Raw genomic sequence first — 27,662 nt, 5'->3', positions numbered from 1 at the left:
AATGCACTTAGTTATCTTTATCTTCCGGGTTATTGACACGATCTCCACATCGATCACTCAGCACTACATGTAGTTATACCAAATACATGTACTTACCTTAGTTTGTATTTACCAAAAGACAGCTTAGCTAACTACAAGTATGTACCTGGGGGGCCGGGGTACTAATATGGTTTCGGATTTAACGGAAATCCTTGTACCTACGTAGCTATACGTGCTGAGCTACCTCGAGCCTGATTCCATCGTTAGAGAGTACTAAACGATATAACTGAGCTTATCAAATATATCAATCACGAGGAGACATCTTAAACCCTGCAAAATTTGAGAATCCTGGGCAGAAAATTGTGCTTTTACGGTAAGAAAAATCAAACTGACAGGAATCTTGCTGGTCCTTCTTCAACCGGAAACTGATAGCTTATTCAATCCAGGGGCCATAAAAACGGAGTGGAACTGTATTTCGTTGATCAACCGATTAGTAGTCTGGGCTGAAAGCCAATATGCACATCTACATGTATTCAACCTATATATGTGCTTAACCAGTAAGTGATACAATCTTTAGTTGCCGAGAAGATCGTCATTGGCTACAAGCATGGAACAAATGTCACACTAACGTCTGTAGTACTGTCACGCATTAAGTAGAGAACGACCTGATGATTTGCGATTTTGCGATGACAAACAAGGAGTATAGGAGCACTACTCAGTATCAAGGACGTAATAATGGGTTTTAACCAACTTCGTATTTTAATTTATTCGCGCAAACTGCGGCAACAGGGTCGCCATTACTATTGGCCAGTTAGCCGTCGTCCTCTGATAATCTGTCCCGAAGTGATTTGCCTTCTGGCCAATCACGGATATGCCCTGTTTATATATCGGCGTCCCAACCTTGACTACCAGGCTCGAGGATCTTGAGTACTAAGTCTTTCTCCTTCTACTCTTGCTTTCTTTCGAGCTAAACTACGCATCCTCGCGCTTTGAATTGCGCGTCTAGAAAAAAAAGCACAATTGCGCTTCCACTTTATTCTTCTCCGCTAATAATCCACGTATTCGATCGCATAAATGTAACCATAAGCGGGCGCGGGTATTGCGTATGTAAATAGAGAGCTCATTTATTTGGGTATGTTTACCCTTGTACCACATGTCTTGCAATTGTGATAAACTCACCATTGGTTGATATGCAATTATTCGAGGAGAATGAAGGAGTTGAAGCATTCTACCACTAAGATGTTGATCCATGATTCTCGACAAGAGATGCTTTACTGAGCTATGTCTGAAAACCGTGCTAAGATATAGGTGCATAACGATCCTGATTCCTTACAGGACTCAGCTCTAGCAGATATCAGTAACTATACGTACGTAGTGATACGTTTGCGTTTGGTTCAATTAAATATTTCAGTCTTAATCAGTGGTGGGGGCCTACACAATTGTTCGACGTATAAGCCAGAAGGACGCTCAGATTTCGCGTAAGATTTAACGGTTAATTCCAAGTTAATACAACCATCGTCTTCAATAGTATTCCAAAACTTGCGTAGCACATAATCAGATATCGACCCTCCCCCACCCTCCCTTCCCACTCCCGGAAAGCACATGAACTTATACTTTCTTGTGACGTTTCTGTGTTTGAAATTGTAATTGGCCCTATTTCCGGACTTGCCATCCATATATTCTAGATGATCGTTACAACCGCATATCAGCTAACCAAGGCACTTCGTCTGAGAACTGTCAGCGTCCTAACGGTCATGAGATCCAAAACTATCGCACAAGCACCGCTAAAAAAATATTTTCTCCATTAGTGGCGTGTAATGATGCCAATCAACCACAACGATATGGGGAGGATCCTGTGCTTCTACCCGTCAGGACTGATCTATGAAGGAGGTCATTAATATCTAGCTGAAACTGAGCTAGATGACGTGATTACAAGCTCTGCGCCTGCGTATGCCCAAAATTCCCAGCGTCCTGAGTTTGGGGGTGGTCATTCGGGGATTTTGAGTGTAGGTGCGAGTGATAATATATGACTGATTGTGAACTTATAACCCTCGCAAAATCTCCAAAGATTCTATAGACAACTCCCAGAGTAGCCAGCAAGATCATACAGTCCTAACTTCTATAATCCTTGAGTCTTATTCTTTTCGAAGAACACTTGATCAATTATCGTTTCTCTACATACTTCGAAACACATACAGTATTAGAAATGTCGTCCGCATCCGGAGTTGACAGTGATCCCGCCTCTTCCCCCATCCCATTCCCACCGCTTAAGGACGACGAGGTGTTGCTCCGTCTGGACATTCCTTCGAACTGTGGTGCTGGTCTCAATGTTAGTAACCCCGTGAAATGTTTATGGATACTAAGCTATTCAACGATATCGTCGTACCCAACCCGTATAACTTTAATTATATGTGGTTTTACCATTATCTCCACCATTATCTCTATCTACTCACCTCCTTTCCTTTTTTGAGTCCACGACTAAATCATGCTTCCACAGGGCCCCTACCTCGGAGAACTCTCCAACCCACCAAGCCACAACACAATTGGCTACGGCAGTGCCGGTACGGTCCTAGAGGCCGGACCTAAATGCTTCCTTCAGCGCGATGACAAGGTCGCTATCAATCTCCTTACTCCATGCCGCAGGTGTCATGCGTGCTGCAGGGACAAAGAATACAGCAAATGTATCTCCAAAAGTCTCCACACGCAGTACACCCCTGGAATGTTTATCTCACTTCCTCGAGCGCTCGTCGCACTGCTTCCACCCCCACTCACACTTGAGGAAGGCTCGCTCATTCAGGTGCTCGCTCTCGCGGTTAAGATGGTCAACAAGGCGGACCCAAAGCCTGGGCAGGGAGTTATCGTGCTCGGTGTATCCTGTCTCGGAATTATTTTTTGTCTCCTGGCGCGCGCACGAGGTGTGAGGCAAATAATGGTCGTGGACCGTGATGATGGCCGTTTGAATGTCGCGAGAAAGTTTGTCCGTTTTCTGGAGACTCAATCAGCCGACACAGTAGCGGTGATGACATGTGTGGTCCCCGAGGGGACTGATGCGGCGAATGGTGCTGCAGCGGTGGTGCAGGCATTTGGCAGGGAAGCAGATGTCTGTGTAAACGCAACTGGGGAGTATGGCCTAATGAATGTGGCATCCAAGACGGTGAAGAGTGGGGGCGTGTATGTCCATGCTGGGGTTAGAGAGAGTGAAGTAAGTTGGGACGTGTTGGGAATGTGGAGAGAGGACATTACAATCCATGGGGAAGTATGCTGTGAAGATTTGAATTATGAGGAGGCAGTAAAGATGGTGATGCTTGGAGAGGTGAGCCTTCGTGAGTTTTGTCCCCAGGAATAGGTGTTATGGCGGGACGAGACAATGGTGGCTCCGGTGGTGGTTCTGGTAAGCAAAGTGCGTGTTGGTACAGCTGTTTGGGATTTGACATTGAAATTGTTGCTTGTTGCTTGTTGCTTGTTGCTTTTTGGAATTTGAAGATTTTTCTTTTTGTTTTTTGAATTTGATATTGAAGTCTTTTGTTTTTTGTTCGCTTTTTGGAAATTGTTATTGATTCTTGTTTGTTGCTCTTATTGAAACTGAAATTGAAATTGAAATTGTTTTTCTTAAACGTGTAAGAACTGCAAATCGCTGAGTCAATGGAGTGCCTATCTATTTTTAAGTGGTATTGTTTTCCATTCATTCAATCCGAACTTTTTCAATTGGAGGAAAAACGGTATTCCACACTAGTAAAGTGGATGTCACCGCAGATTCGATTTAACCAATTGTCAAATAGGGGTGCTTGACCAGTAATCTGGGGCCTTTTTTGTTCGCTAAGATGAATTCAGTAAAAGAAAAGCATACATACGTTGCAGTACCGATTCCTTTGTCCACGTGACACGAGTGATACTGAGTGACTGAAGAAGAAACAAACTTGGCTGCCTCTGTATTCGCTTGGATACTGTAACTATGGGTGGCCACAATAGTTCGATCTGAGGCTTAGCATGATATATATGGATAGATTGTGCAGTTAAGCTGGCAGGAGAAAGGCAGCCTGCTCTAAAGCGTTTGGGAGCACCAATGCTCAGTAATGAGTTTTATGCAATTTCTGATATTTCTGATATTTTTTCGTACGGGAGAAAGCTGGCGCCCGAATCTGCAGAAAGATCGCCAGTGAGGAACGTATACTCTCAGATAATTGCTCTTATGAGCGGTGTTAATTAGAGAGAACACTCACTACTTTGACGAGGGGCTTTGCTTTGCAAATTTTCTTCGAAGTCGTTTTCTGTTTTCCACATGCATGGCCAGGTAATAATAGGCTGAATGTAGCGTCTTATCTTCTCCCTCCTCCCGACTTTTGGATGATCGGTCCGGGGATAATGATGGACCGAGTCTCTTGAAGGGTGTGGCTGATGGTGCTTTGGATATATCCAGTGAAGAAAGAGGGTCAGGGGATGATTAGATGTAGTCATAGGGAGGAAAGTGGCGGCAGAACATCATCAACCACTAGATGTAGCAGCTGGGGCCACAAACGCAGATCTGTTCCATATAAGCTGATGGAACCATATGCGACTGTCAATTATTTTGACACAAAGGATTTTAAGCTTTGTGTTTTACGGAGAACTGAAGATGATACTGCGTGTGATCTATATCTAGGTTATTAAATAGACAGAAAAGGTGACTGTTCGATCGTATAATTAGAGCAGAGATCGAGAAGCCTCATGCATGTACATATCTAAATAGAATAGTCAGGTATCTCTGTCATCACGAAAGGTTTCTATTGGCTGGTTAGTTACCTCCCATCTCTAGAGTATAGTCCGGTGGGCTACAGCCAGCTGTTGATAGACAAAGAATTGGGTGCATTAAGGGAGATGACATGCATGTCTTCATGCATGTTTTCCTAAGTCATCAAACCACGAGTTCTGTCATGATATATAATAGTCCCTCTGACCAACGTTATATTATAACCTTTATACTTTCCATCAATGGTTCTTCTTGAGCTCTTCCGAAACTAACACTTCACGCGAGCAAGGAGGGGCCCAGCATGCCGCGCAGCGGCAGGCGGCCCCGACTGCGTGCGAGGAATCGATCTTTATTTCGAACCATTGTATAGAGCTGTATGTTCAATTCGAAACACTGAATAGAGCTGTGAGTTTTCTAGATCTTTACAGCCTTTTCTTTTCATATCGGCGGTTCCTCGAACTGATGTTTAACTTTATATGCGGCCGGAGGCCGCTCCTCACTAGTATGTACATATAGTTACCCGAAAGACAACGATTACGCAAACACTTCGCGGTTATGGTCGGAGGAGGAATCCAGGGCCTTATGCTACGCTAACGCTACTACAGTACTACGTTGTTTCTCCATGTGCTAGTGCATGAAAAAGTCCTCTTCCTCACCACCACAACGTTGGCTGCACCTTCTTTAAACTCAACCCAACTACTCTACGCCGTGAGGAAAACGATGAAAACGATGAAAGAAACAAGTACATCATATAGGTGTGAATGAATATTACTGATGCGAAAAACAGTTTGATATGGCGAGAGGCCGATGAGCACTTCGAAGAACAAAGATTGAAATCGAAATTCTTAGACTTAGTCCCATTCCCTTATTTACCGCCGATGTTATGAAGCAGGCTTACCTTTGGGGGTGGGACTAGTGAGAAAAGAATGTTATAAGTGTCTGGTACCTGAATTAATATGAGGCTAACCATCTGGAGTAGATGTAATTGCGATCAACCCAATGCCAGATTACGCTAACACATATCTTGATGATTCAGACGCGGGCCATAACTACACATTCACACACATATCTGTCCGAGTGGGCTATATCTTAATATACGGAGTCGACTGTTTTATAACGCTCTATCTGAGAGTCCCTGTTGAATAAATAATCAACCTACAATAACCAAGCACCCACAAAATAGAAAGCTCTTCCATTAACACAGCATTTTTCACAAATGCTGATATGTTCTTAGAATTTTGTGTGAAGCTGATCTCCAACTTATCAGTCTCCTCAGTTCGAATAACGAGCAATTCTACCCCGGCCTATAAACTCTCTATTAAACCATCAATTACCACTACTGGCCACGATGATCCTCCCTATTGGATTAAGTGGTACAGATTCAACTAACTCAGGCAAGAGGCATTTCTGTATAAAGGTTCATAGATCATTTTGATTTCAGAACTCAATGGCAACGAATATCCTTCTAGCGCAGGATCATTAGTATTGTACTTACTATGTTTCTACCAACCTTTGAGGCATTCAAAGTAAACCACAACAAGAAATGCATTAAAACCAGGGGTAAACCACGTGGAGATGGCAAGCATGACAGCGAATCTATATTTCAACTTTCTTTGGATTACTTGTTCTTGGCCAAGATGCAAAGAACAATATTAAAAAACTAGCGCTTCTTAGCATTGTCCCCCATGTAAGCGACCAAAACTGACCAACCAGCCAACAACGAAACAAAAAACTCCGACACACCAAAAGAAATATCACAATGCCATATCTTTTTCTTCGACCTCCCTCTTCACTCCCTTCATCTATTTTCTCTTTTTCTTTCTTAAGTTATTCCCAATGATTCCTTTACACCAACATTTCCGAAACGTCACTACGAAATCCCTTGAGAATCAAGCCTTATGTACACCCTCAATCGCTCCAGATCATTTCTACTGTATACACACGCCGACTATCGGGCCGTTTTCAATGAGTTAGTACGCCCCCGGTGATCTTGTATAAAACCAGCTATCGGCTCCTAGGAAATCATAAGTTCACCAAGCAGCGAACTCTACCATCAGAAAATTACATCACCTACCCTCCCTATCTCATATACCCTACCAAAGCAATAGCAATATGCAACCCTCCATTATCGCGATTGCCCGGCCAGCAGCGCCTGAGACCGAGGAGCCCGTTGACGAGCAGCGCGGTAAGGCTTCTTTCCCATAGACTGGTGCATATACTATAAACATTTTTAATTTACTAATATTTTGATATATAGGCAAAATTTGGTTCCAGTGTGTCATTTGTTAGACCCCGACCTAGATAAATAATACTCGCCATTTTACCAGCCAAGTAAACAGCAAATATCGCATGTCCAGCCACTACGTTTTTTTGACCATATCGTCTTCAACATATGAAGGTCCTTGAACGTGCAGGTTCCGGGGTTTTCATGAGGACGCGATGGATTATATTCTTTGTGTCTATTTACCTTATTTTTATCGACTGGACTGGACTATTAGCAACTGTGTTTTCATTTCCTTATTTATTTCCTTTGAGACTCTTTGAGATATAGAGAGAGAGATTTACAGAGATTACAGCATACGAACTATTTTACCAAATAAACTATTGTTATATATGTACAGTTTGCGTCTTAACTATCACCGTGATTTTCATTTATCCGCATTGTTTCCAGATCCTATGATATAATATAAGCCCCCTAAGTAGTTGTAGTTGTAGTAGTGGTACGAGACCGTAGCCCACATTTATTTACATGCCTCCATGTATTCCTTTCAATGACGTTTCTCTGGGACAAGTCGCCCACAAAGCTTTGATATAGGGTTTAAGAAAAAATCGATGTCTTGATATGTAGATTAATTAGGGTCTGCGTAGGAGCATCGGGAGGATAAGTATGTATGAAGCCCTTCTACCTTAAGATTAGCTGATAATAGAGTCGAAAAGGTTCTTTTCCAAGGATACATGTAGTCATCTATATTATACGTATCCTTTCAACAACTTCTGTGTATTTCACCTCACTTCCACAATTATCGCAGAATACCATTCGGTTTATTCAGAAGGGCCAATGCCGACAATTCACTGTGAAAAGCCCCTTCATATCTAGCTGCTAGTACTGCTATGACTTCTTTTATATTAACTACACATGGGCTAGTGCCACACCATCATCCCTCAATCTACACAGTTTCTAATCCAAAATACGATGCATGACAATTCTATTCGCTCCCAAGAAGTTCAAGTACACAATCTTCTTCTCGCCCAAGAACATACTCGGCACAAACGGCAGCTCATAAAGATCAAGTAACCAGTCTATATCCTCATCTAACACCCACACAAGATCTCTTTCAGCTCCTCTTCAAGACACATCCTTGACTATAAATAAAGGGGGAGACCACTCACGACTGATCAACTTCAGATGCTCACCAAGACACGGCACACCCCGCGTAGGATACTCCCCACTCGACATTGGCAGCGTCCGAAACGGCTCCACAAGTTCCGTAACATGGAACTTATTATGCATTCTCGCCTCGAGCCGCGCACTTCTCCCACCAGCGCCATCGGATCAGTACCATTCCACAGCTCACCAAAATACGTACCGGGAAATTAATTTACCTCTCGACCTTTGCCAGTAGCTCTCCGCCGTCGGGGCTGGCGTCATTGAGGCGGTTGTATCCCATGTGGATAAAGTTGCGCATCTGCACTATCTCGCGCGAGAGCAGGTCCAGATGCGCAAGCACACCGATACACAGAGTGGTCTGATGACTGTGGGTGGGGAACTGGAGGCTGGTGAGGATAAGGGTAGGTGATTGAGGTGTAGGCGTCATGTCATGGTCTTGCTGGGAGAAAGACATCATGTGTTGTGCTACGATTGTCTATGGACCGGACGGGGAGATGAAAAGAAAAGACTTTGTGGATTCAATATGGGAAATGGTGTTTTGTGGGCTTTATATTAATTATCGCAACACAGAGGCATATTCAGCTCTGGCTAGCGGGAAAAGACACAAAGGTGTTGGGACTCACTGGAGCTAGCTGGAGAAGATGAGATGAACACAGCTGAGCATGAGCCCCCTAGCTGACGGGATGCAGATACCCGCCCGCGCGCCTCGGGGATGTTTAATCTTTCCTTTGTTCTTGGGACGGCGAGGACATCTCATCTCCGGGGAAAGGTGCATGCGTACTGTAGAGATGAGGGAGGAAGGAGAGAGGAAGGAACTAAAGAGTGCTAGTGTCATGAGGTATTTGGGTGTTGATTCAACGTTAACCTTTGGACATGGGCTGGGGGAGGGGGGTTACAAAGTTTCTACTACCACGGTATTGTGCTCGAAGTAACTATAGATGAGATTACAGGTGAAGAGTACATAGGGGGTAGTTGACTAGTGGCTGTCGGTACTTGGAATCTTCTTCCTCTGGCGGGTGGAATGTCTGACGCGAGTGATATCTTATGATTACATCATTATGTAACTGCTAGCTAACTAGGGAGCTAGTGTTTATTAATTGTTGCACTAAGCCAAACTAGGCCAGTTAATCAAATTCTGGGATAACCTTTAGTAGCCAGTCGCGTATCATTTGCTAGGTTTTAGAGGCTGCAGCTAACTTTTATTTTGATTGGGCCACAACCATATATATATATATCGTAGGATTGAATTTCAAAGATAAGTACATGTACTATTATCTAATCTTAGTTCATAATTGATGACCGTATTACTGTCGTTTTATAGATGTAATTACCTGCTGTTGTCTATATATATTAATGTAAGTATTTAAACCCGCCAGAACATCGGTGCCATATCGTCCATTTCTAGCAATATATCATCATGGGACAATCTTCACTCGAAGGTAAAATCTCTACTCTCATCTACCCGTTCGAAAGGCTCAAGAACTAGATCTATCCAATCCCATTCCACGACCAGTGGTGAGTGGTGCATGAAGCGAACCCTACCTTGGCGCTGGATATCGATCTTATCCTTAACTTTGAGTACAGGCGGGTATCTTTCTGGCATTTGATTTAGCCGGCGGTACGGTAAGCCCAAAAGCCAACGTAAACCGGTAGAATCTCTCCGCTGTCTACAGTTGTGCACCACTGCGGCTTCTACAACAGCCTCCTACCAAAAAAGCTTCAATATAAAACAAAAGCTTGTCACTCCGCCAAGCCAACGACCCCTAACCCTTCCCCATAGTGCCCGCTAGTTCGCATCAAGCGACCCCACTAAACCGTATCCTACGTCACACAGAGCGACCATTTTTCCGGCCCTCCTTTAGGATCCATTGACCTCATCATTGCGCCGCCCTCACCCCACGCCTGCCGCCGATATCATACAAACCATTTAGGCAGCCAGCTCTCAACCTCTCTCAATCCACTGCCAAAAGCAATCCCCCCAAACACCGAACAAAAAATGACCGCAAACCCAGCAGCAATCAAGTCTGTAACGCCCCCACCTGCGGCCGTCCCCCCACCAGACGCCACCTCCGCGCGCGAAGAGGCCGCCCGCCTCGCCTTTGAGCGCGAGTACCTCGCGCAGAAACACAAGTACGAAGCCCTCAGGTACCGAATCTCGCTGGGACTCCTCGTCGCCTGTCCCGCGCTTGCGCTGATCCCGCCGAGGAAGCTCGACTGGTACACGTTTGGGCTTGGGTCGGCATGGCTGTACTGCCTGAACGATGTGGCGGATGCGCATGGGCGCAATATGTGGCGCGGGTTCAGACGGCATGAGGATGTGGCGAAGAGTCTTGCGAGGAAGCCGGAGGTGGATGGTGTTAAGGTGGGGGGCTGGAAGGGGGAGAAGATAGTGAAGGATATGAGGAAGAGGGAGGAGGAGGCGGATAGTGTGGGGAGTATCATTATGGAGCAGATATGGGATGTGTGGGAGCAGAGGGATAGGGCGGATAGGGATAAGAAGACGGGGCCGGAGGTTAATGTTAGGGAGGAGATGCTGAAGAAGATTGAGGACGAGAGGGACGTCAGGGATTCGGATAGGAAGTAGGGCGCAGAAAATCAAATAATGAACTGGTACCGGTGTAAATATTGTATTTTTACTTACTGTTGTCTGTGAATTTTGATCTCCTCTTCTTTTTTTAGCAGTTCTTATTCTGAAAACAATCAATGAATTCCCAATCAATCATTAGCAGTCCTTGTGCGTTTTCTTGTTTTCGTCTTTTGTTTTTTTCCGCGAGTGACAATGGGTGATTCGCGGCTTAAATACATCACATAAAAATTAGGCAGGCACATGTAGGTACATGCAGTCACCCCGCAGTACCAAATATGTATATATATGCCACCCCAAGGCTTCCTACATTTAAATTCCATCCGTTCAATCGACAAAGCTGTTCAAGTTGCATACCATCCTTTCTAGATATATTCTGAAAATATGCTAACAAAATTCGTACAGAACACATTCTTTTATGCAGCACGTGCATTAAGGTCCGTACGTACCTGATCAACCTTCACACCATTAGTCAAGTACATACCCTAAACCCTCACCCCGTAAGAGCAAAAAGGATACCTGTCCGACACCCCACGTGATCTAAGTCGTAATAACCCCAAACCCAACCTTGCTCACTCAACTCTCTCTCCCTCCAACACCACAAAATATCCATCACAAAACATCCATCACAAAACATCAAGCCCAAAAAGATGGACGAAGCTAATTCTGCTCTTGCTTCCCCCCCACCTGAACCAGTCATTATCTTTGAACCTCCCCTCTTTTTACAGCGTCGTAGAGCTGTCCATGAGCTCTTACGCCAGCTCTCTTTGTCCAAAATCTTTGGTGACGAAGGGCTTAAAAGTGTTCTTGATATTGGCTGTGGAACTGACCTCTGCCTCTTGCGTTCCCTAATGCCTTGTGACGATGACTTGCCGCTCGAACATGTCACAGGGATTGACATGGATGACGACTTATTATCCCAAGAACTCATTGAGAGTCTTGAGCCAGATCATGACGATGAGGAAGCACGCTGGAGGGAGCTTACAGTGAGATTACTACATGGTAAGTTTTCTATCCTAAGATAAAATCAAGAGGAGAGGAACGTGTTTCGTACAGTGATAGTAAAAAAATGGGGACTAACAAATAATTATTTGTGGCTTTATAGGATCCTTTGAACAGTTATCTCCGGAGATTATCCCAAAACATGATGTGGTGGTTTCCACAGAAGGTATGTTTTGCTCCATCATGAATAATCACTCGTATCCGCTGCACCCATCATCACTCGGACCCTACGTCACTCAGAGAGCTAATTATAACCCTCGCCCATAGTTATTGAACATTTGGATCCTATTCCCCTGGCGAGTTATGCTCCAGTGCTTCTAGGAAAGATGCGTCCAAAGGTCTGCATCATCACCACACCCAACAGGGACTTCAACAAGGTCTTTGATTCAGCCCTGCCACTCGATCCAGGGCGTCGGTTTTACCGCCCTGAGATTCCATATGCGATGCGTCACCATGATCACCGCTTCGAATGGACCCGGGCTGAGTTCAGAGCCTGGGCCAAAGAGGCGGCTGAGAAATTTGGATATCGTGTGGTCTTTACAGGTGTTGGAAGTTTTGACTGCGGTGCTGTCTGCGATGACGCCCGAGTTCGCGATTTTGTCATGAAGTGCACAGACGAGTACACAGGTGACCCTGAAGACAACTATGATGCTGTCCTCACCGGCAGCAATTCAAAGCTCGGTGATGGCCTTTCTGACTTGTTCGGCGAGCCGCTCCTAACATCAAACTACCTATCTCGTGCAAGAGAGGTCTTGGGGCCTTGTTCCCAGATTGCAATCTTTATGCTTCAGAAGCCAGAATCAGATCCAGCGTTGGATGCAGCAGTTTTCCCACAGTTCTGGAATGCTCTCCCGACTAACGACCTGATGCTCGTGTGCCAGGAGGCATACCCATGGGTTAAAGACGAGATCTACCCACCGCCCTGCTCTGAAATGTTGGCGATGGTGCAGGCTACATTTCCAAGCTTCATGCCGGCGCTTGTTGCGTTGGCCTGGGAACGTATTGGTAAGCCACTGGCACGTCCGGAGTCGAGATACGACGGCCACCTCGAGTTCTATGATGACTATGACATTGGTAATCCGCCCTCGGCCGAGGTTCTCCAAGAGCAGCGGCTGGCCAGGAAAATGGCAGACCGTAAAGAGAAAGAAAGGATGGAAAAGTTGACGGAAGAACTGGCCGGCATGAATGTCGACGATGTCGATGCCGTCAGGATTACGGTTACGGCGAAAGAGGTGTGGAATAGGAATTGGGAGCTACAGAGGGCGTTTAGATTCCATTTCGAAGTGTTTAAAGGGATGCTTATGACCTCGGGTAATCTGGGGATCATGGAACTCGCTGCTTATATGAGCGAGGAGCATGCGAAATCTGATGCTAAGTGTAAGCTCTCTCTCTCTCTTTGCCATGAATACTGCGGTTTATGATACTGATATACTCATTCAGGGAGAAACATTTTCACGACTCCCACCTCAACCGTCGAACTGAGGATGTCACCACCCCCTGGTGACAGAAAAGCCGAACTCGTCAAGTTAACCGTCAATGGCCCAAAAACCTCGCCAACATTTATCGTAACATTACCCTCCGCTTTGGGAATACCATCACCTCTGGGAGAAGCTCCTCTTCCAAAAGAGGTTTCTCACCAAGAAGAAAAAGAATCTCTTCAAGACGAAGCTTCTCTCCAAGAAGAAACTTCTCTTCAAGAAGGAACCCCCCTCCAAGGAGAAGCTTCCGTCCAAGGAGAAGCTTCTGTCCAAGAAGAAACTTCTGTCCAAGAAGGAAACTCTCTCCAAGTTGAAGCTTCTCTCCAAGGAAAAGCTTCCGAAGACTCGGTCCTTGAGGACTCTCACAACTATGACACAGACAACCCCTGCAGAGACTTCGCAGAAAGCAGTTCCTACTGCAACTCGATGTACTCAGAACCTGCATATGATGACCAGCACCACTTACATACTGTCGCTGTGTGGGCGATTGATTCCAACGACATGGACGAAAAAAGCATGGAAGTTGAAGTCAAAGACGAGGCACGAATGCTCAAGGTTCCGAATGACCAGGCACTTGACGCCATGGACGGCAAGATCGTGTTGACTTTCTTCAAGCCAGACGAGAACGATGACCCATGGGGAGTACCACGTCCCTATGAGACGGATGGTGAGCCATTGACATTCGATTGTAGTTATGGTGGCAGGAGCCCTAGGTGGGACCACCCTCCGTCCGATGACGAGAGGACTAGTTATGAGGGCGTGAGTGCGTCCAGTTCAACTGAGAATGGCAGTTCTTGGGGCCCAGACGGGTATAGCAAGAGCAGGGATAGTTGGGAGTGTTAAAAAAACTTACGGGGTTAGGCGGAGTTGTCGGTTTCTTTGCTTTGTCGTTTTACATCGTGGTGGTATTTCAAAAGGCCTATCATGTCACCATCTAACAATGCCCCAAAAGCCAAAAACGGGATGAGATAGCAACTTTACTTGATAGCAATATAAATTAAATTTCTAGCTGAAACTCTAGCCCAGATATATTGATCGCATATTAGAAGTAGTGATTTCAGCCGCCTAAATTCCCCATACAACCAGAGTTGAGTATTTATCGTTAGTAATGCGAGTATGAGTATCTCTAAACAAATCAAGAATCAAAGAGAGAAAGAAAGAGTTTCTTTTCTTCATTCTCGAAAGATACCTGTAGACACACCATCCACTCATGCTGTACTTATGCGTACAAAAATCCGCACAGTTAGACTAACCCTACCTCCGCATTTCTAGACGTAGGACTAACATCTATACCTTCCTATACGGTTGAAACCCAAAAATATTACCCAGAGAGAACAAAGAAACTAATTCCATCCTCATGTTCTAAGCAGAGGGGAGTAACCACAAAGCCAACTGTTATACAGATGCCTCAGCCAGACATTGATATACATCTTTAAAACCCATCTTCTCATTCGCTAGCATATCATTTACAAACTCCCCATAACTCGGCGGCAGCGTCATCAGCAGGAACGTTTTCTTCGCCTCGTCATTATTAGCCAACTTATTCAGCGCCCACGCCAGCACCGAGCCCGCCCAACTTGATGTTGAATCCGCCCCCAACGTCCGCTCGATAAGCATCGACCATAGCCGCTCAAACTCGCCGAGATGGTCAACCAGCGGCTCAGTATCGTTATATGTTAAAGTAAGCACAGTCTTGAGCAGGGCGTGGAGCGTGACAAAGTCTCTACCCTCGAAAGTTCTGCAGAGCGCGGCCCACATCTCATGGGCGTGAGTATAACGTGTAGTTATTGGGACGATGTGCGGTTCTACATTCGTATGGATGAGCACGATGGAGAAGGTGTCGAGTCTGTCCCACACTTCTCTGTTAATGGCTCTTTGTGTGAATTGCCCCCTGGCTGCTGTGGATCCACCGTTGGGTGGGGTTGGGGGTGGACGAGGTATCGTCCCAAATACGACATCTTGGGCTCCGTAGTGGCGGAGGTAGCTCGTGATGAGTGTTCTCCAGGTTGTGAAGTTGGATTGGCCGTGGAGCTTGATGGGGAGGTGGGGGATTTCTTTGGAGCTTGTCATGGAGTGCTACGGGTAAGCTTTGCAGTTGGATGGTTTGTGATAATCGGAAAAGATACAAGTACAAGGCGATGAGGATGTAGAAGATAGGCGCTTCTGGCTAGGGCTCTCCACAAAGGACAGAAATATACATGTACATACATATTCACCAATTTATAACTGGCTACATGTGGACAGACAATGACAAAAGGATACAAGGATGGAACGGCCTAGAGTAAAGATAGGTTAGCCATGTTCCGTTCCAGAACCAGAAGTACATACCCTACATCTAATTATATGTTGGGTGGATCATATCGCAAAACGAAGAAATACTATCATGAGCTGCCAGCGTGCGGTTGATAAATCACTGAAACCTTGTTTTCACGCTAGGAACCCTAACCCACTATAATTTGTGACGGACATCATTTGGCATCATTTCACATTGAGCATGAGTTGTCTGCATGAACTCTTGGCCACATACAAAGCATGTTTTCACATGAACCTATTCTATGATTGCACCACTGGCACACATACGAAATATTGATTGCAAATCCAGTGCTAATATTTCCTTTTCAACCCAACTCCCCATTTTTACATAAACATTACACGTTAAAACTAACCCAGCTCTCCCTCAATCTAACCAGACCAAATGGTAGGTCCAGGAACAGTGTAGCTTGTGGCTGCAGATGACACGATACTCAGCATATGTATAAATACGATTATAGACCAAGGGAGAGGCAACTTACGAATAGGCCAGTAGATATTGATCAAGATACCAGGCTCATTTCCGGTGTATACACCAGGGATAGCCACCTTCGGGCTTGGAGACCCTGAGCCACCACCAGTAACACTGATCTGCGCACACGAGATGTAGAACTGGGCACCACCGAATGACGACGCTCCATGGATGGCAATATGTTCAATTCTGACCAAGTACTCGCCGTTGGGCAAGCTCTTTGGGATAGTGAAGGTGAAATCAGTGGAGGTAGTATCAAAAGTTATAGCATCGCTGGTGATGGAAGTTGCGCCCCTCTCCCATACACGGAACCACACGGAGCCAGAGCCATCGAAAGCAGCTGCAGTGCTTGGGGCTTTGGCCATGTAGATGTTGAACGCACCGGGGTGGAAGACCGCAATATCAGCCTCAAAACCGATGGTAGACCCGGCGGTGACGGGGATGGTCGAGGTGGTGGATGCAGAAGCGAGACCGCCAACATTGCAGCGCATGTCATTAGAGGTCACATCCACTACGGGAGAGTTGGTGTTGGTGTTCGTACGGATACCGACGTATTCGGCACCGACAGTCCCGGCATTGATGAACTTGTAGAACCGGTCTGGAAGATATTAGCATTAACATTTTCATAATGGAAGTCAATGTATGCTTACAATGGGCAAGCGTCTGCTCGACAAACGCCGCACTGAGAATGAGAGCAACAGAGAGAAATTTCATCTTGAAAGATGTATAAAGGAATGGAAGCTCAATTTACTACCGAATCGCAGTCTGAAGATTCGAATTGACAGTGGAATATATACCCAATTTATACTCCCCAATCCACTTTATACACTCATCTGTCAAAACCATGCTCAACGTTTATTTGAGTGTCAATCACTAGAAGAAGAAAGTTTTAACGGCAATCAGGGCCGACGGTGGTATTGATTATCATACCCGTACCATGGCAATGGCTCGGAACCTGCCTCAATTGCAAAATAGCCAGGGGTACAATATATCTTTACCCCTTCAACCCCGCGACGACCCCCCGACATTTCCGGACAGCTCACGCTGTCCCTTTAATTTAGAGTTGCAGTGACGGATTCAACCGTCCGTATGTACGTTCGTCCGATGACATTTTGCGGGGCGCATAGAGCATCCTGGCATGGCGCCAAAGCTCTGGTAGTGTGTAGCGGTTATATGGTTGCAAGTATCATTGATATTAAAGGTTTTGCTTGGGGGACCCCGGCTCAGCTCTCCTCGGAACCACCGAATTTAAATGAATTATATGTAACTCTCCCTTGTGCATAAAAATCAAGAATTCTTTGTCCAAACTCTAGAGAATATTCTCATCCGTAAAGTGTCGGATGGATACTCATGATCACAAGGTCAATCAGTAAAGGCTGCATGTAATCAAGGGTTTAAAAAACGATGATGATAAAAACTGAATAACAAATAACTCACCTCGATACCCTAATAAACACATAGAGACTCATATCCAAGTTTCTCCAGGGCAAATATCATAAGCGCCAAAGTAACCGCCCAAGTACTGATATAGAGAACCCGCACACATGTATCTATCAAAAATAAGAGCTATGCTGTTAGTACTCAACCTCGAGCAGGCGCAAAATGTTTCCTGTAAATTATGAATAACCCGCTAATGATGGATTACGCATTTCAATATCTTCCTTAACCCTATATATGTAACACAATAATAGTATTACACCATTCGGACGGACCTAGTGGTGGTGGGGTCCGCCGAAGATGTTGTTGATACCGATGGATTTATACCTCCACCCATTATATGTTGATTGGAGATTAATTAATCTGCAGCCATCTTTATTGTTTGTCGAGAGGGGGTACGTATTACGAAGAACACCCCGGATATGATGTTTTCTCCATGGATGGCCGTGAGTGTAAACAGCCTTTTTAATCGCCCCATAATTGAACTATCTATGCATCCAAGTAGACTATGTACCCACCGAATTTTGTAAATACAATAGCCCGAGCACATCAGGAGTTTTTTTTTTTATATAAATCTTCTCTATGACAAACGTTTCAAGATCCCTGCGACGTCAAATATTAATGCTGGCCAAGACTCCAGGTACATACGTATATATGAGCGTGAGCGTGCAGGATCACGCCGTGACCTAAAGGTTTGGCCGGATTGTCCTATCAATCCCTGTACATTCCGATCTTCTGTAGATTTATTTTGTATGGTCAATGGGTGAGGTAAGACTCGGGCTAAAGCCTTCAATATTCCCGAAAACAAGAATTCTAGAGGAGCCATTTCATACCTAATTCTTAATCTGAAAATCTCTAGATTTTGGCATCAGTTGGTGATACAACTCATTGAAACAATATATTTCTCCATATACAGCACGCAACAGCTTGGCCGAATGATGGTCACATGTGGTGGTGAAGTTTTTTCTCACCCGGGGCCGCGGCGGGGTAGAGTTGAGGTGTTTGAGAGAAGGCCTAGGGAGCATATATGCATGTGTCTGGCAAGGGGATCGAGTGAGTTCTTAAGAAGAGACGCTTGATTCGATCATCAGGGACACAATCTTGATGAGTTCCTGATAAGAGCATGAGGATATTCGGATCCGAAAGGATTCGATTCGGCCTGCACCTAACTCATTAGTCAACATGCAGCTAGGTGTAGGTAAACGTATTCAGCACTTCGACCTTTCGGGCCATTAAAACAGCCATCTCACAGGATACAGCATGAGTGTGGGGGATGAGCATGAGATGTCAACTAGGATCCGGACAGCCGACGTTGACTGTACGTACATGGCAGAGAGGATCAACTCCAGGCTGACACATGTAAACCTTATTTCTTTCGCTTCAACAGCCACATCATCCGGATCATATCCTTCGTTCCCCGCTGTCAGGGGGAAAAGGACCACATGAATGTGTGTACCCCAGATCTTCTATGCTTCACAAGCGAAAATTCAACCTGCATGTAGATGTACCTATTACTGCGGGAATTCTGCCAGTATAATTTCCATATTGGAACCTACGAATTTTTTTGATTATAGGCAGCAGCACCCACACGCATGCAAGTACTTGGGTCGTAAGCTCTGAGATGAACAAGAAATTAATGATTACATCTAGCATTGAGAGGGAATCCGGATGGGCGAAAGAGCTCAAGAGAAATGGATCATAACAGATTGTCTAGTGTTCTGTATCTGACTCGCACTACATAGGCTCACTAGATGTACTTCCGAACAATAATTCATGAAGATCAATATCCTTCAAGTGTCGCCGCAAGGATCAGACGAAACCTTCCTCGTTCGTTCCAGAGACAGTTGATCTTACAGGACAAAGAGAAGATATTATGAGTATATAACTATAGGCTCCCGACCCCACTTGTGTAAACCCATCCTCCAGATATGATAAAAGCAACTTTCTCTAGTTGCACCAAAACTCTTGTGTGCGTATTAGGTCTATAAGCGATTGCGCCTCATAGAATATCACTCGACTCATGTCTTTCTTAGTTTGCTCTTTACCCACGTGGCCACGGTGATGCCGCATCTTGTTTTTTCACGTGAGAAATTTAACAAGATCAACGGGTTTGGACAACCACCCTTTGTAGTATTATTGACTATTAGAGCATTCATTGTGCACGACGAGACCTACATCTAATATAGCTAATCTAATAAGTATATAATTATAACCTGTATATGCATGTGCTTTTAAACGCTTCTGATTGGCTTATTGAGAGAGGTTTTGTTTTACTTGAAAAATGTTATTGTTGGATATGAGTATAGGGTATTGTGCTGAGCGGTGTTAGGTTATTGATAGGTTCTCTACCAGTTCTGGGAATCGATTAGTAGCTGTTAAAGGGATATCCCTGCAGCTTGAACTGGCGAAATTGTCTGATATATCCACTGATATATGGGGGATATCAGCAGATATAGAAATAAACTTTACCTACCAGGAAGGGTTGAGGGCCGCGCAGCGGCCTGAGAGCCCCGACTGACAGGCAAATAGAGAACTTACCTATACGTATATTGGACTGATTTATATACGTGTAGTACCGGCCAAAGGCCGGAAGCCACTTGTAATCGATAAATACATGTATGTATATAGAGCTTTGTGACATGGGCCACAATTTTAACAGGAAAGGACTAACTACCAAGAAATGAACCACAAAGTTAGAGCCAACCGTGCCATCGATTAATACTGATAAAGTGACAGAAAAACTGAAATACTGAGAACGTTTATTTTGAAACTATATTACACCACTCTTTACTTGTCTAATCCGTGAGGCACAGTCTTCTAGTCACAAGCCACAGCCACAATAAGCTACTCCACGATAGTTACTCCGTAACATCTCCGGTTTATGCCATATAAATAGCTAAGAATATTATCTCCTATGTAGGGAATTTCAGCGTCATGCCAGCGCATTGATGCCTACTGCTTTTGATACCTAAACAGACGAAAGTAAGAAAAAAAAAAAGAAAGAAAAAAAAAAAACTCCTCTCAAAGTTACCAGCCCAAACCAAATGCCAAAGCTAAAGCTTTATGAAAAACCGAAATCGCTTTTTTACTAAAGCACCACAATCTCTAGTCCCCAATATCTCTTAGCGACCAGCGCAGCAAGTGCAACAACCAGCGCCAGGATGAATTTATCCAACCAAGGCGTCTCGGCTCTTTGAGCAAGAGGCACAGTGTGCACTTGCTGTTGCGGTGGGTTTGGATACTGTGGCGTTATCGGCTGAGGTGGAGTAGGGGTATGCGTAAACCCAGCTGTGGTTGTCGGTGTAGGGACCGGTACTGGCGTTGCTGGCGACGACGACGATGATGATGAAGAAGGTGTTGACTCCTCTTTCTTCATTTCGTCTTTATATGCCAGTTTCAGCCCCTCTGGTAAGGCCTCCTCTTCCTTTTCTCCAAGTTCCTTCGCTCTCGCAGCGCTCTCCGCCAGTATCTCTTCATTAGTCTGCCCGCCACATCCTTCGCATTTCCACTTTCCGGATTCTCCAGCAATCTTCTCTCTTATTTCCGCGCTGCATTCCATACCACCTAGCTGCCCTTTCGCTTCGCCCTCCATAAAGCCCCTCAGCGCCACCACGGCAGTGCGCACACCCCACGCTGGCTGCCAGGTATCTTCATGGTGGCCTGAGATTGAAAGACAGATCTCGCGATTTACTTCGAAGCGGCCGCTGGGTGTCAGGAAGCGGAATGATGGCGGGCGAAGAGGATACTGAGGAGGGAGAGCGATGCGACCGTGGTAGATTCCGTTCGCGTATGGTGTGGATGGAGGTCCGCGGATGGTGAAGTGCCATTCCATGAGGTTTGATTCGAGAGGAGCTGCATGATAGTCTGGGGAGGGCGCGGAGGCTAGCTCTGCAGCTTCGCGGACTGGGAAGGTTAGCAAGCTTCGTTACATGGGGCACTTTGACCTGGCTACTTACGGATTCGTTTTATGGTGGGGGACTTCTTATTGTAGTTTTGTGACATTGTGGCGAGAAGGTATTTATGGATAAAGAGGCGTAAGGTGTACAGTAGTAGAAAGGGACCAGGTATATATAACTGCGCTTTAAGGGTTTAAGGACAGATAAGAGTCGTAGGACCTTTAGTAAGGTGAGCTTTGTGTTGCGCGTTCCTGAAATTGTTTGTTGCTGGGGAGAGAACAGAAACAGGTTAGACAGAGCTGAGGCCTTTGTTACCGGAAATAGTACCGAGCTGCCGGTGCTTAACCGGGCGGTTACCCGGGCGTCAGCTGTGTAGCTAGTGGTGGAATGTAAATTATAAATACCACTGTAGAGTACCAAAAATTAGCAGAACAAAATGACGAGCTCAGTTCTGGAGCTTGCTAATGAGACCTGAGAACGACCCTTGTGCAAAAACGATACCTGGAAGAATTACAACTGAAGTTTCCTTAATTAGCTATATATATAGACTACGAGTGCTTTGTAGCGACTTAGAGGAGATCTAGAGTGAGAATAGGAGCCGTCGTTAGTACCTAATCTAAAGATACTCTGTACTTTGATGGATCGAGATCTAGCAAGATCTCCCCAATTAAGTCAACGGTTTTTTTTTTTTTTTTTAATTACAATTAATTACTCTACTCTAGCTACAGGTTCTGGATCGAATATATATGGTAATGATGATTTCTTTTCGGTGAAATTTAGAGAACGATGCATTCCAAACCTTTGATTGCTAGCAAACAACTGGCCCGTAAATTTGCAAAAGCATCATATTCCTATTGCTACTGAAAAAACACCGACGAGATTCTTTACGATAATGCCCCTTATATCTTGTAGAGTCGCTTAAGTGACGTCATCATCTGTGGCTGTGCTACCCAAGACCCCTCTCCTGAAGGTTTGAGCCTCATCCCACCACATCTACCTCCTACAAAGCATCCAACAGCTCAACAGCTCCAAGTACCAACAATTACACAGAAATGGAGAGAACTGTCACTATCGACAAGGCCATCAACGCCATAAAAACCGCAGCCGACGAAATCCCTGTACGACCCCTCTATTCTTTCCCTGAACGAAATGAGGCTGATAGTGCAATGAAAACGATAGGCAGAAGATTTTATCTCCTATTCTACGATTCTGGATGTGCATCTTTCGTATGCTCATGAGTTTTTCTCAGAGGAGGATCAGAACTCACTATTAGAGACCTTGGCAGATATACTCAATACCCATGTAGGTTTGCTTGCGGTTGTGATGGGAGCTTGTAATTTTGCTGATTGTTTAAAAATAGGAGGATCTAGCCCGCGATATTTCCTGGGATCTCGTATCGGTTCTACTCCCATTTCTGGAGTCATCAGCTGCGACAACACTTCAAACTGCAGAATCTTTAATTGCGTCTACTGCTACAAAAGGAAACCCCAAAGAGGTCTTCATCAAGGTTCTAGAGTCGCTGTCTTCGCTTAGCTGGGCACCTAACGTAAGTCACAAAGACGACGAAGATGAGGATGAGGACAAAGCTGTACACTCTGGAGACGAAGATGAAGAGAAGGTGGCTTCGGAAGAGGAGGAGGAGGAAGAGGAGGACAAGGAGCTTCACAAGCATTCACTCAAGAAATTCCATGCTCTGCTTTCTGCACTATCGATTGTGCACCCCAGGATTAGAGCTAAATGCCCGTCCCGGTTCTTGTCAACCGAATTGACAACGTTGCTGGGCGTTGTCATGAAGTCAGTTCAGTGGCTCGAAAGGGAGGAGGTCGACGGCGTCTTAAGAGCCATACTGGAATTCGTAGAACTAGCTAAACCGGAGCTTCCGCGTGGACCTCAGTCAAGGAAACCAAGTGTGGCGCAAGGAGAGAGACCACCCCTACCTCCGAGAACCTCGACTGTAGATGCTACTACTACTGCAGAGGTTGCCCCGGCCAAAGATGATAAGGAGCTTTTGCTCCAGGCGAGACTGCTTGTGTCGTTCCTGACACATATCTTGGAGATCTATCTACTTCGAACCAGAACTCGGTATAATAAGACCTCAGTAGAATATGTCGAGAAAGCGCACAGTCACGGTAGTCATACACACCCAACTGAAGACGAGGACGAGGACGAGTCAAGAGGACTGATCCTTGGATGGGCTGGTGATTACGACGAGAAGGTTACTAGGCTCGGGAAAAGTAAGGTTCCCGGAGGTCAAACTCTCATTGACGACGAACGAGAGGCTAGAGCAGGAAGAAGGGACGTGAAGCAAATAGTTGAGGAGATCTCAGCCCTATGTGATGGACTAGGATTAAAGATCGAGGAACTACTTAAGATAGTTGAGACAATTGACGGTTAGCCCTCCACCCCCCCGAAATTTCATCCTTAGTCTAATAATCTTAGAACCCAGCGAAAATCATGACGAGGAGCATGAACACAACGACGTTTCTGCGCCCTCTACCGCCGATGAAGTCCCCCTATCAAAAATAGGCTCTCTTTTCCTCCTCGCCGAAAAGCTCTCAAGTCAGAGTTTCTACGAATTCACCGCCGGAATCTTCCCCGAACACCAAAAGATCTCTCGCAACTACCTCATTTTAGGCCCAGGACAATCACAGCCCCCAGTTTTAGATGCAGTCCTTTACCTTGGTGCGCTCATCCTCCATGAAGGTGTAGGCCTTAATGAAATCCCTCTTCAGATTGAAGAGTTCTTAATATACCTTCAAACATTCGCCGCCATCTCCGCAACTGCCACCTCTCCTCAGATTCGTTTCCTCGCAAACGTCCACGTCGCTACATGCCTCAAAAAACACCCCGATGAGGCGGTGCGTCTAGCATACATCAAAGACACACTCGAACACTGTCCTTTCGAGTCTCTTAAGGAGCGCGTCGTCGTTTTCCTGAAAGACGAGATTATTGCCGCTACCTCACCTTCCCCTACATCCTCAGCACCATCGACGCCAAGCTCTATCTTCGGCTCATCACTCGCGCTCCAGGAGCTCTCTTCTGCCCTCTTCCCAGATGTTGCCGAACTCCTTTCAGGATCGGATCAACAGAACTGGTCCGCGCTTAAGAACGCATACCCAACTTTTGTGGCGACCGCGAACTTGTACTACTTCTTACTGAAGTCGCCGGCGACACATGGAAGAGTGGGCGTGTGTGACAAGAAGCATGTCGACAGAGTGGAGGAGAAGTTCTTGGCGCCATTGAGGAAAGCTGTTGATGGCTTCAAAGGTGTGGAAGAGGCCGGAATGGGGTTCGAAATGGAAATTCTAAAGGAAGTGTTGGAGAGGATTGGTGAGGTAAAGAAGAGTGTGTTGAACTAAAGTGATGTGATTTAGTGTTAGCTTTTATTTATTTTAGTTGAATACCATAGTTTCTTTCTCGGATCTAGCTTTGGCTGGTCCTCTGCCCACAAAATATCTTAATTTGTTACTGTTTTATTGGCTCTCCTAGTATAAGAATCGCATTAGCAAGTACGGATTGTCGTTGAGTGATATATCGATAACCATGCTCTAAAATAGCTCTTTTTTTCTACAAGACCTTTATGGCACCAGTAGAAGTAGTGCACTTATCGTACAGCCCACATCATGTCTCAACCCCTCTATTCCTGGCCAAGAAGTGAACATGGGAGCCGACGAAGCAAGGGCGGATATCGAGTGATAATTCGTGAAGAAATTACACCATCCGATGTGCTACTTTCGAAATGTCAAGGCATCGGCTCCCAAACTGATTTAAAAGATATGGCTAGTACTAAACATCCTATTTACAAATTTGTAAATAATATAAAGTAAATCCTAGGTGCATAATCCTAACCTTGCGGGGTGAGTGAGTTGTTTCTTCTGTCCCGTAATAAAAGCCTTACATGATAGGTCTGCCTGTCCATCGGACTCATTAGTACCCCCACGTGGGCATATTGAACCGGTATGTCGATGTATTTATGACCAAGCTGCTTTGGTATACAAGATATGACAAGATCTGATCTACCCTACATTATAGATCCCTTGGAGATAAAGATCGTATCGGCGGAAAACATCGGATGAACTTATGTGTACATAATTAATGTTTCTTATGACCTAGCATAATACTACACCAGTTTCATATGAGTCGCCCAATTATGTGGGTATTGATAAAAAGCCCTACTGCCACTAGCTTCTCTCGAGATAATTACTTTCTTTTCTCGGTTAGCGCTCATGGGTGAGTATTAATTCTGACCTGCAGATAACGTCTTATTATATCTCATACTAAGTAATCACTTTTTAATCTAATATCCCCGGTGTAGCTGGGTGTGGTGTTCTGGATCAGATTGTGAAGTGAAATGGGGGTTTCGATCTCAAGATCTAGTGCCATAGTTTGTTATGCATTGATTGATATCGAGTGACCTGATTTACTAATGGAAGATAGGGCAGCTGTTCTAGATACACCGGTAAGAGTATATAGTCGCATTTAAATATAGGTTTTGGCGCACAGATACTACGTATACTAAGCAGTTGGTGAGGTAGAGCTACTTAAGATGCTACCTATATATTGCAGCAAATATCAAAGCGTCTGTGCGCACGTGCACTGAAGCTTTCACTGTACGACTCCTTTAATGGTAGAGGATCCGGAGCGACCTCCTGATGTCTGACTAGATTGTCAAGCTTTGTATCCGGATCTAATTGAGTATTGGGGTCATCTGCCACTGTTAAGGAATGTAGACCCTCATAACTCACGATAAACTAATCAAGAACACCCACTCAAAACTCGCCTAGATCAGAGATATTCTACGTACCATTGACAGGAGCAGAGAGTTAGCCATACATATACGTTGGATGGAATTCAATGGCGTATCCTGGCTTTCTACCTGCTTCAAATATGAGATGTGATATGAGCCTGTCTAGCCTTTAGTTGGTAACTAAAAGGCTACTGCAGCAAGTAATCGCAATACAAACCTCTCGCCCAATGTTCAAATGCATGTTCAATTAGGTAGATGCCCATGGAACGTTTGGCGAACTTTCAGTGGGCGGACCAGTACAGTACCCAGCTCAAATCTAAATTATCGCTTCAAAGGCCCTAGATGGAAGGGTGGCATGGGACATTTTAAAAGACGATGTGTCTGTCACACCTTCCCTAAGCTGGGGAAAAAGTTTGTAAAAACATCATGATGAAAAATGACTCCGGAATTCAGCGTTACCAGATATGCCCCCACTTTTGTTTCTTCCAATAGTGATAGCAATCTCTAGCGAACGCCTACGCCGTGTTCATGTATCTACAATAGCCGTAGGATTAACCCCATTCGAGGTTGAAAAATATGAGTGTTGAAGATATGATCGTAAACATTGTAGCAGGTTTAAGACACACAGTAGCTTCATAGGCTTCAGCATCAAGACATATCTTCCCGGGAAGAAAGAGATCCAGGTGTGAGATAGAGGTTTAAGACACTCGTATTTGACCACTGAACGCCTTCACGATCCACGTTAGTCCCGATAAAGGCAGTTATCCTATATCTTGGTAGTGTCTTTGTAATTCACTCACCAAAAGAAAGAAATGAGACACTGCGTACTGCTCCCCAATTATGCGCGCCCAGTTTCAGCTGCCCTTATTGTCAGCGGATATTTACCGCAAAATCATATCATAACCACACGTATATGTACGTAGTTATGCGCCTCATTACTCGTTTAATAGGTAGGGATTCTTGGTGTTATCGACGAGGGGTTTATGCAGATACACCCGTGGTACTCTAGAGGAGAGTAGGTACTTTGTAAATAATCTACTTCCCCGCGATTTGCGTGTAGCAGGACCAATCTTATACAATCAATCAGGTGAATAGGCGCGATTCCGAGTGTTTTCTACTTACCCTAGACCAATAAATCAAAAAATTATCATCTGGAAACAAACCTTTCATATCAAGTGCTTCACTACTCGAAACCGTATCATTCATTTACTATCAGGTACGATTGTTGTATAAGGCACAATAACGATCTTCACCGTGGTAACAACCAGGTCTAAAATTTTCGGGTCTTCTCCTCATGAAGCCACAAGTTATTATGATAGAGAGGCTCACAGGTAGGTATTCCTTCCCTATCTTACACTACCATGAAATGACCTCCAAGCGGCATCCCGAACGCTCGCAACCCCGACCAATCAAGTATTTTTAAAGATTTCCCTTCACGAACTACTCGGTTTTAGACGCCATAACATTATGTTTGGGTTGTACGTGCGGTGAGAATAAGTTTCCGCCAAATTTGTACGTGAAAATGCGGTTGCAACAAAAAGTGGTGGCGGAAACTTATTCTCGTAAGTCCTGATATCTAATAGACATCACATGTGTAGTTTTGCTTCCTTACTCCAGCTAAGTACTACTATATCTTGTACATG

General features: G+C 45.0%; 8 protein-coding genes across 8 annotated transcripts; 4 read left to right on the top strand and 4 right to left on the bottom strand.

Annotated features, from left to right (window-relative positions):
- Positions 1 to 2,185: 2,185 nt before the first annotated feature.
- H6S33_008615 (uncharacterized protein) lies at positions 2,186 to 3,325 on the top strand (the record flags this gene model as incomplete). The annotated part of the gene is made up of 2 exons (XM_044840086.1): positions 2,186 to 2,308; positions 2,477 to 3,325. 2 exons carry the CDS (start codon positions 2,186 to 2,188, stop codon positions 3,323 to 3,325), a joined length of 972 nt encoding a protein of 323 aa, XP_044687729.1.
- Positions 3,326 to 7,883: 4,558 nt separating this feature from the next.
- H6S33_008614 (uncharacterized protein) lies at positions 7,884 to 8,547 on the bottom strand (the record flags this gene model as incomplete). Its single annotated transcript, XM_044840085.1, has 3 exons — positions 7,884 to 8,017; positions 8,096 to 8,235; positions 8,309 to 8,547. The coding sequence occupies 3 exons, from the start codon at positions 8,545 to 8,547 to the stop codon at positions 7,884 to 7,886; spliced, it is 513 nt and encodes a 170-aa protein (XP_044687728.1).
- A 1,542-nt stretch (positions 8,548 to 10,089) lies between these two features.
- H6S33_008613 (uncharacterized protein) lies at positions 10,090 to 10,677 on the top strand (the record flags this gene model as incomplete). Its single annotated transcript, XM_044840083.1, has 1 exon — positions 10,090 to 10,677. The coding sequence occupies one exon, from the start codon at positions 10,090 to 10,092 to the stop codon at positions 10,675 to 10,677; it is 588 nt and encodes a 195-aa protein (XP_044687727.1).
- Positions 10,678 to 11,327: 650 nt separating this feature from the next.
- On the top strand, positions 11,328 to 14,000 carry H6S33_008612 (uncharacterized protein; the record flags this gene model as incomplete). Its single annotated transcript, XM_044840082.1, has 4 exons — positions 11,328 to 11,679; positions 11,783 to 11,845; positions 11,947 to 13,056; positions 13,120 to 14,000. 4 exons carry the CDS (start codon positions 11,328 to 11,330, stop codon positions 13,998 to 14,000), a joined length of 2,406 nt encoding a protein of 801 aa, XP_044687726.1.
- A 552-nt stretch (positions 14,001 to 14,552) lies between these two features.
- On the bottom strand, positions 14,553 to 15,227 carry H6S33_008611 (uncharacterized protein; the record flags this gene model as incomplete). Its single annotated transcript, XM_044840081.1, has 1 exon — positions 14,553 to 15,227. The coding sequence occupies one exon, from the start codon at positions 15,225 to 15,227 to the stop codon at positions 14,553 to 14,555; it is 675 nt and encodes a 224-aa protein (XP_044687725.1).
- Positions 15,228 to 15,839: 612 nt separating this feature from the next.
- Positions 15,840 to 16,653, bottom strand: H6S33_008610 (uncharacterized protein; the record flags this gene model as incomplete). Its single annotated transcript, XM_044840080.1, has 3 exons — positions 15,840 to 15,883; positions 15,950 to 16,537; positions 16,590 to 16,653. 3 exons carry the CDS (start codon positions 16,651 to 16,653, stop codon positions 15,840 to 15,842), a joined length of 696 nt encoding a protein of 231 aa, XP_044687724.1.
- A 3,811-nt stretch (positions 16,654 to 20,464) lies between these two features.
- Positions 20,465 to 21,378, bottom strand: H6S33_008609 (uncharacterized protein; the record flags this gene model as incomplete). The annotated part of the gene is made up of 2 exons (XM_044840079.1): positions 20,465 to 21,279; positions 21,333 to 21,378. The coding sequence occupies 2 exons, from the start codon at positions 21,376 to 21,378 to the stop codon at positions 20,465 to 20,467; spliced, it is 861 nt and encodes a 286-aa protein (XP_044687723.1).
- Positions 21,379 to 22,324: 946 nt separating this feature from the next.
- H6S33_008608 (uncharacterized protein) lies at positions 22,325 to 24,631 on the top strand (the record flags this gene model as incomplete). Its single annotated transcript, XM_044840078.1, has 4 exons — positions 22,325 to 22,390; positions 22,452 to 22,574; positions 22,633 to 23,662; positions 23,712 to 24,631. The coding sequence occupies 4 exons, from the start codon at positions 22,325 to 22,327 to the stop codon at positions 24,629 to 24,631; spliced, it is 2,139 nt and encodes a 712-aa protein (XP_044687722.1).
- Between the last annotated feature and the right edge of the window lie 3,031 nt (positions 24,632 to 27,662).

Source organism: Morchella sextelata (genome assembly GCF_020137385.1).
Source record: "Morchella sextelata strain SCLS chromosome Unknown scls_27, whole genome shotgun sequence".
In the NCBI taxonomy this organism is placed as follows: Eukaryota; Fungi; Ascomycota; class Pezizomycetes; order Pezizales; family Morchellaceae; genus Morchella; species Morchella sextelata.
Note: the sequence above shows the minus strand (reverse complement) of the source record. Positions and strands in the feature narration are given on the sequence as shown.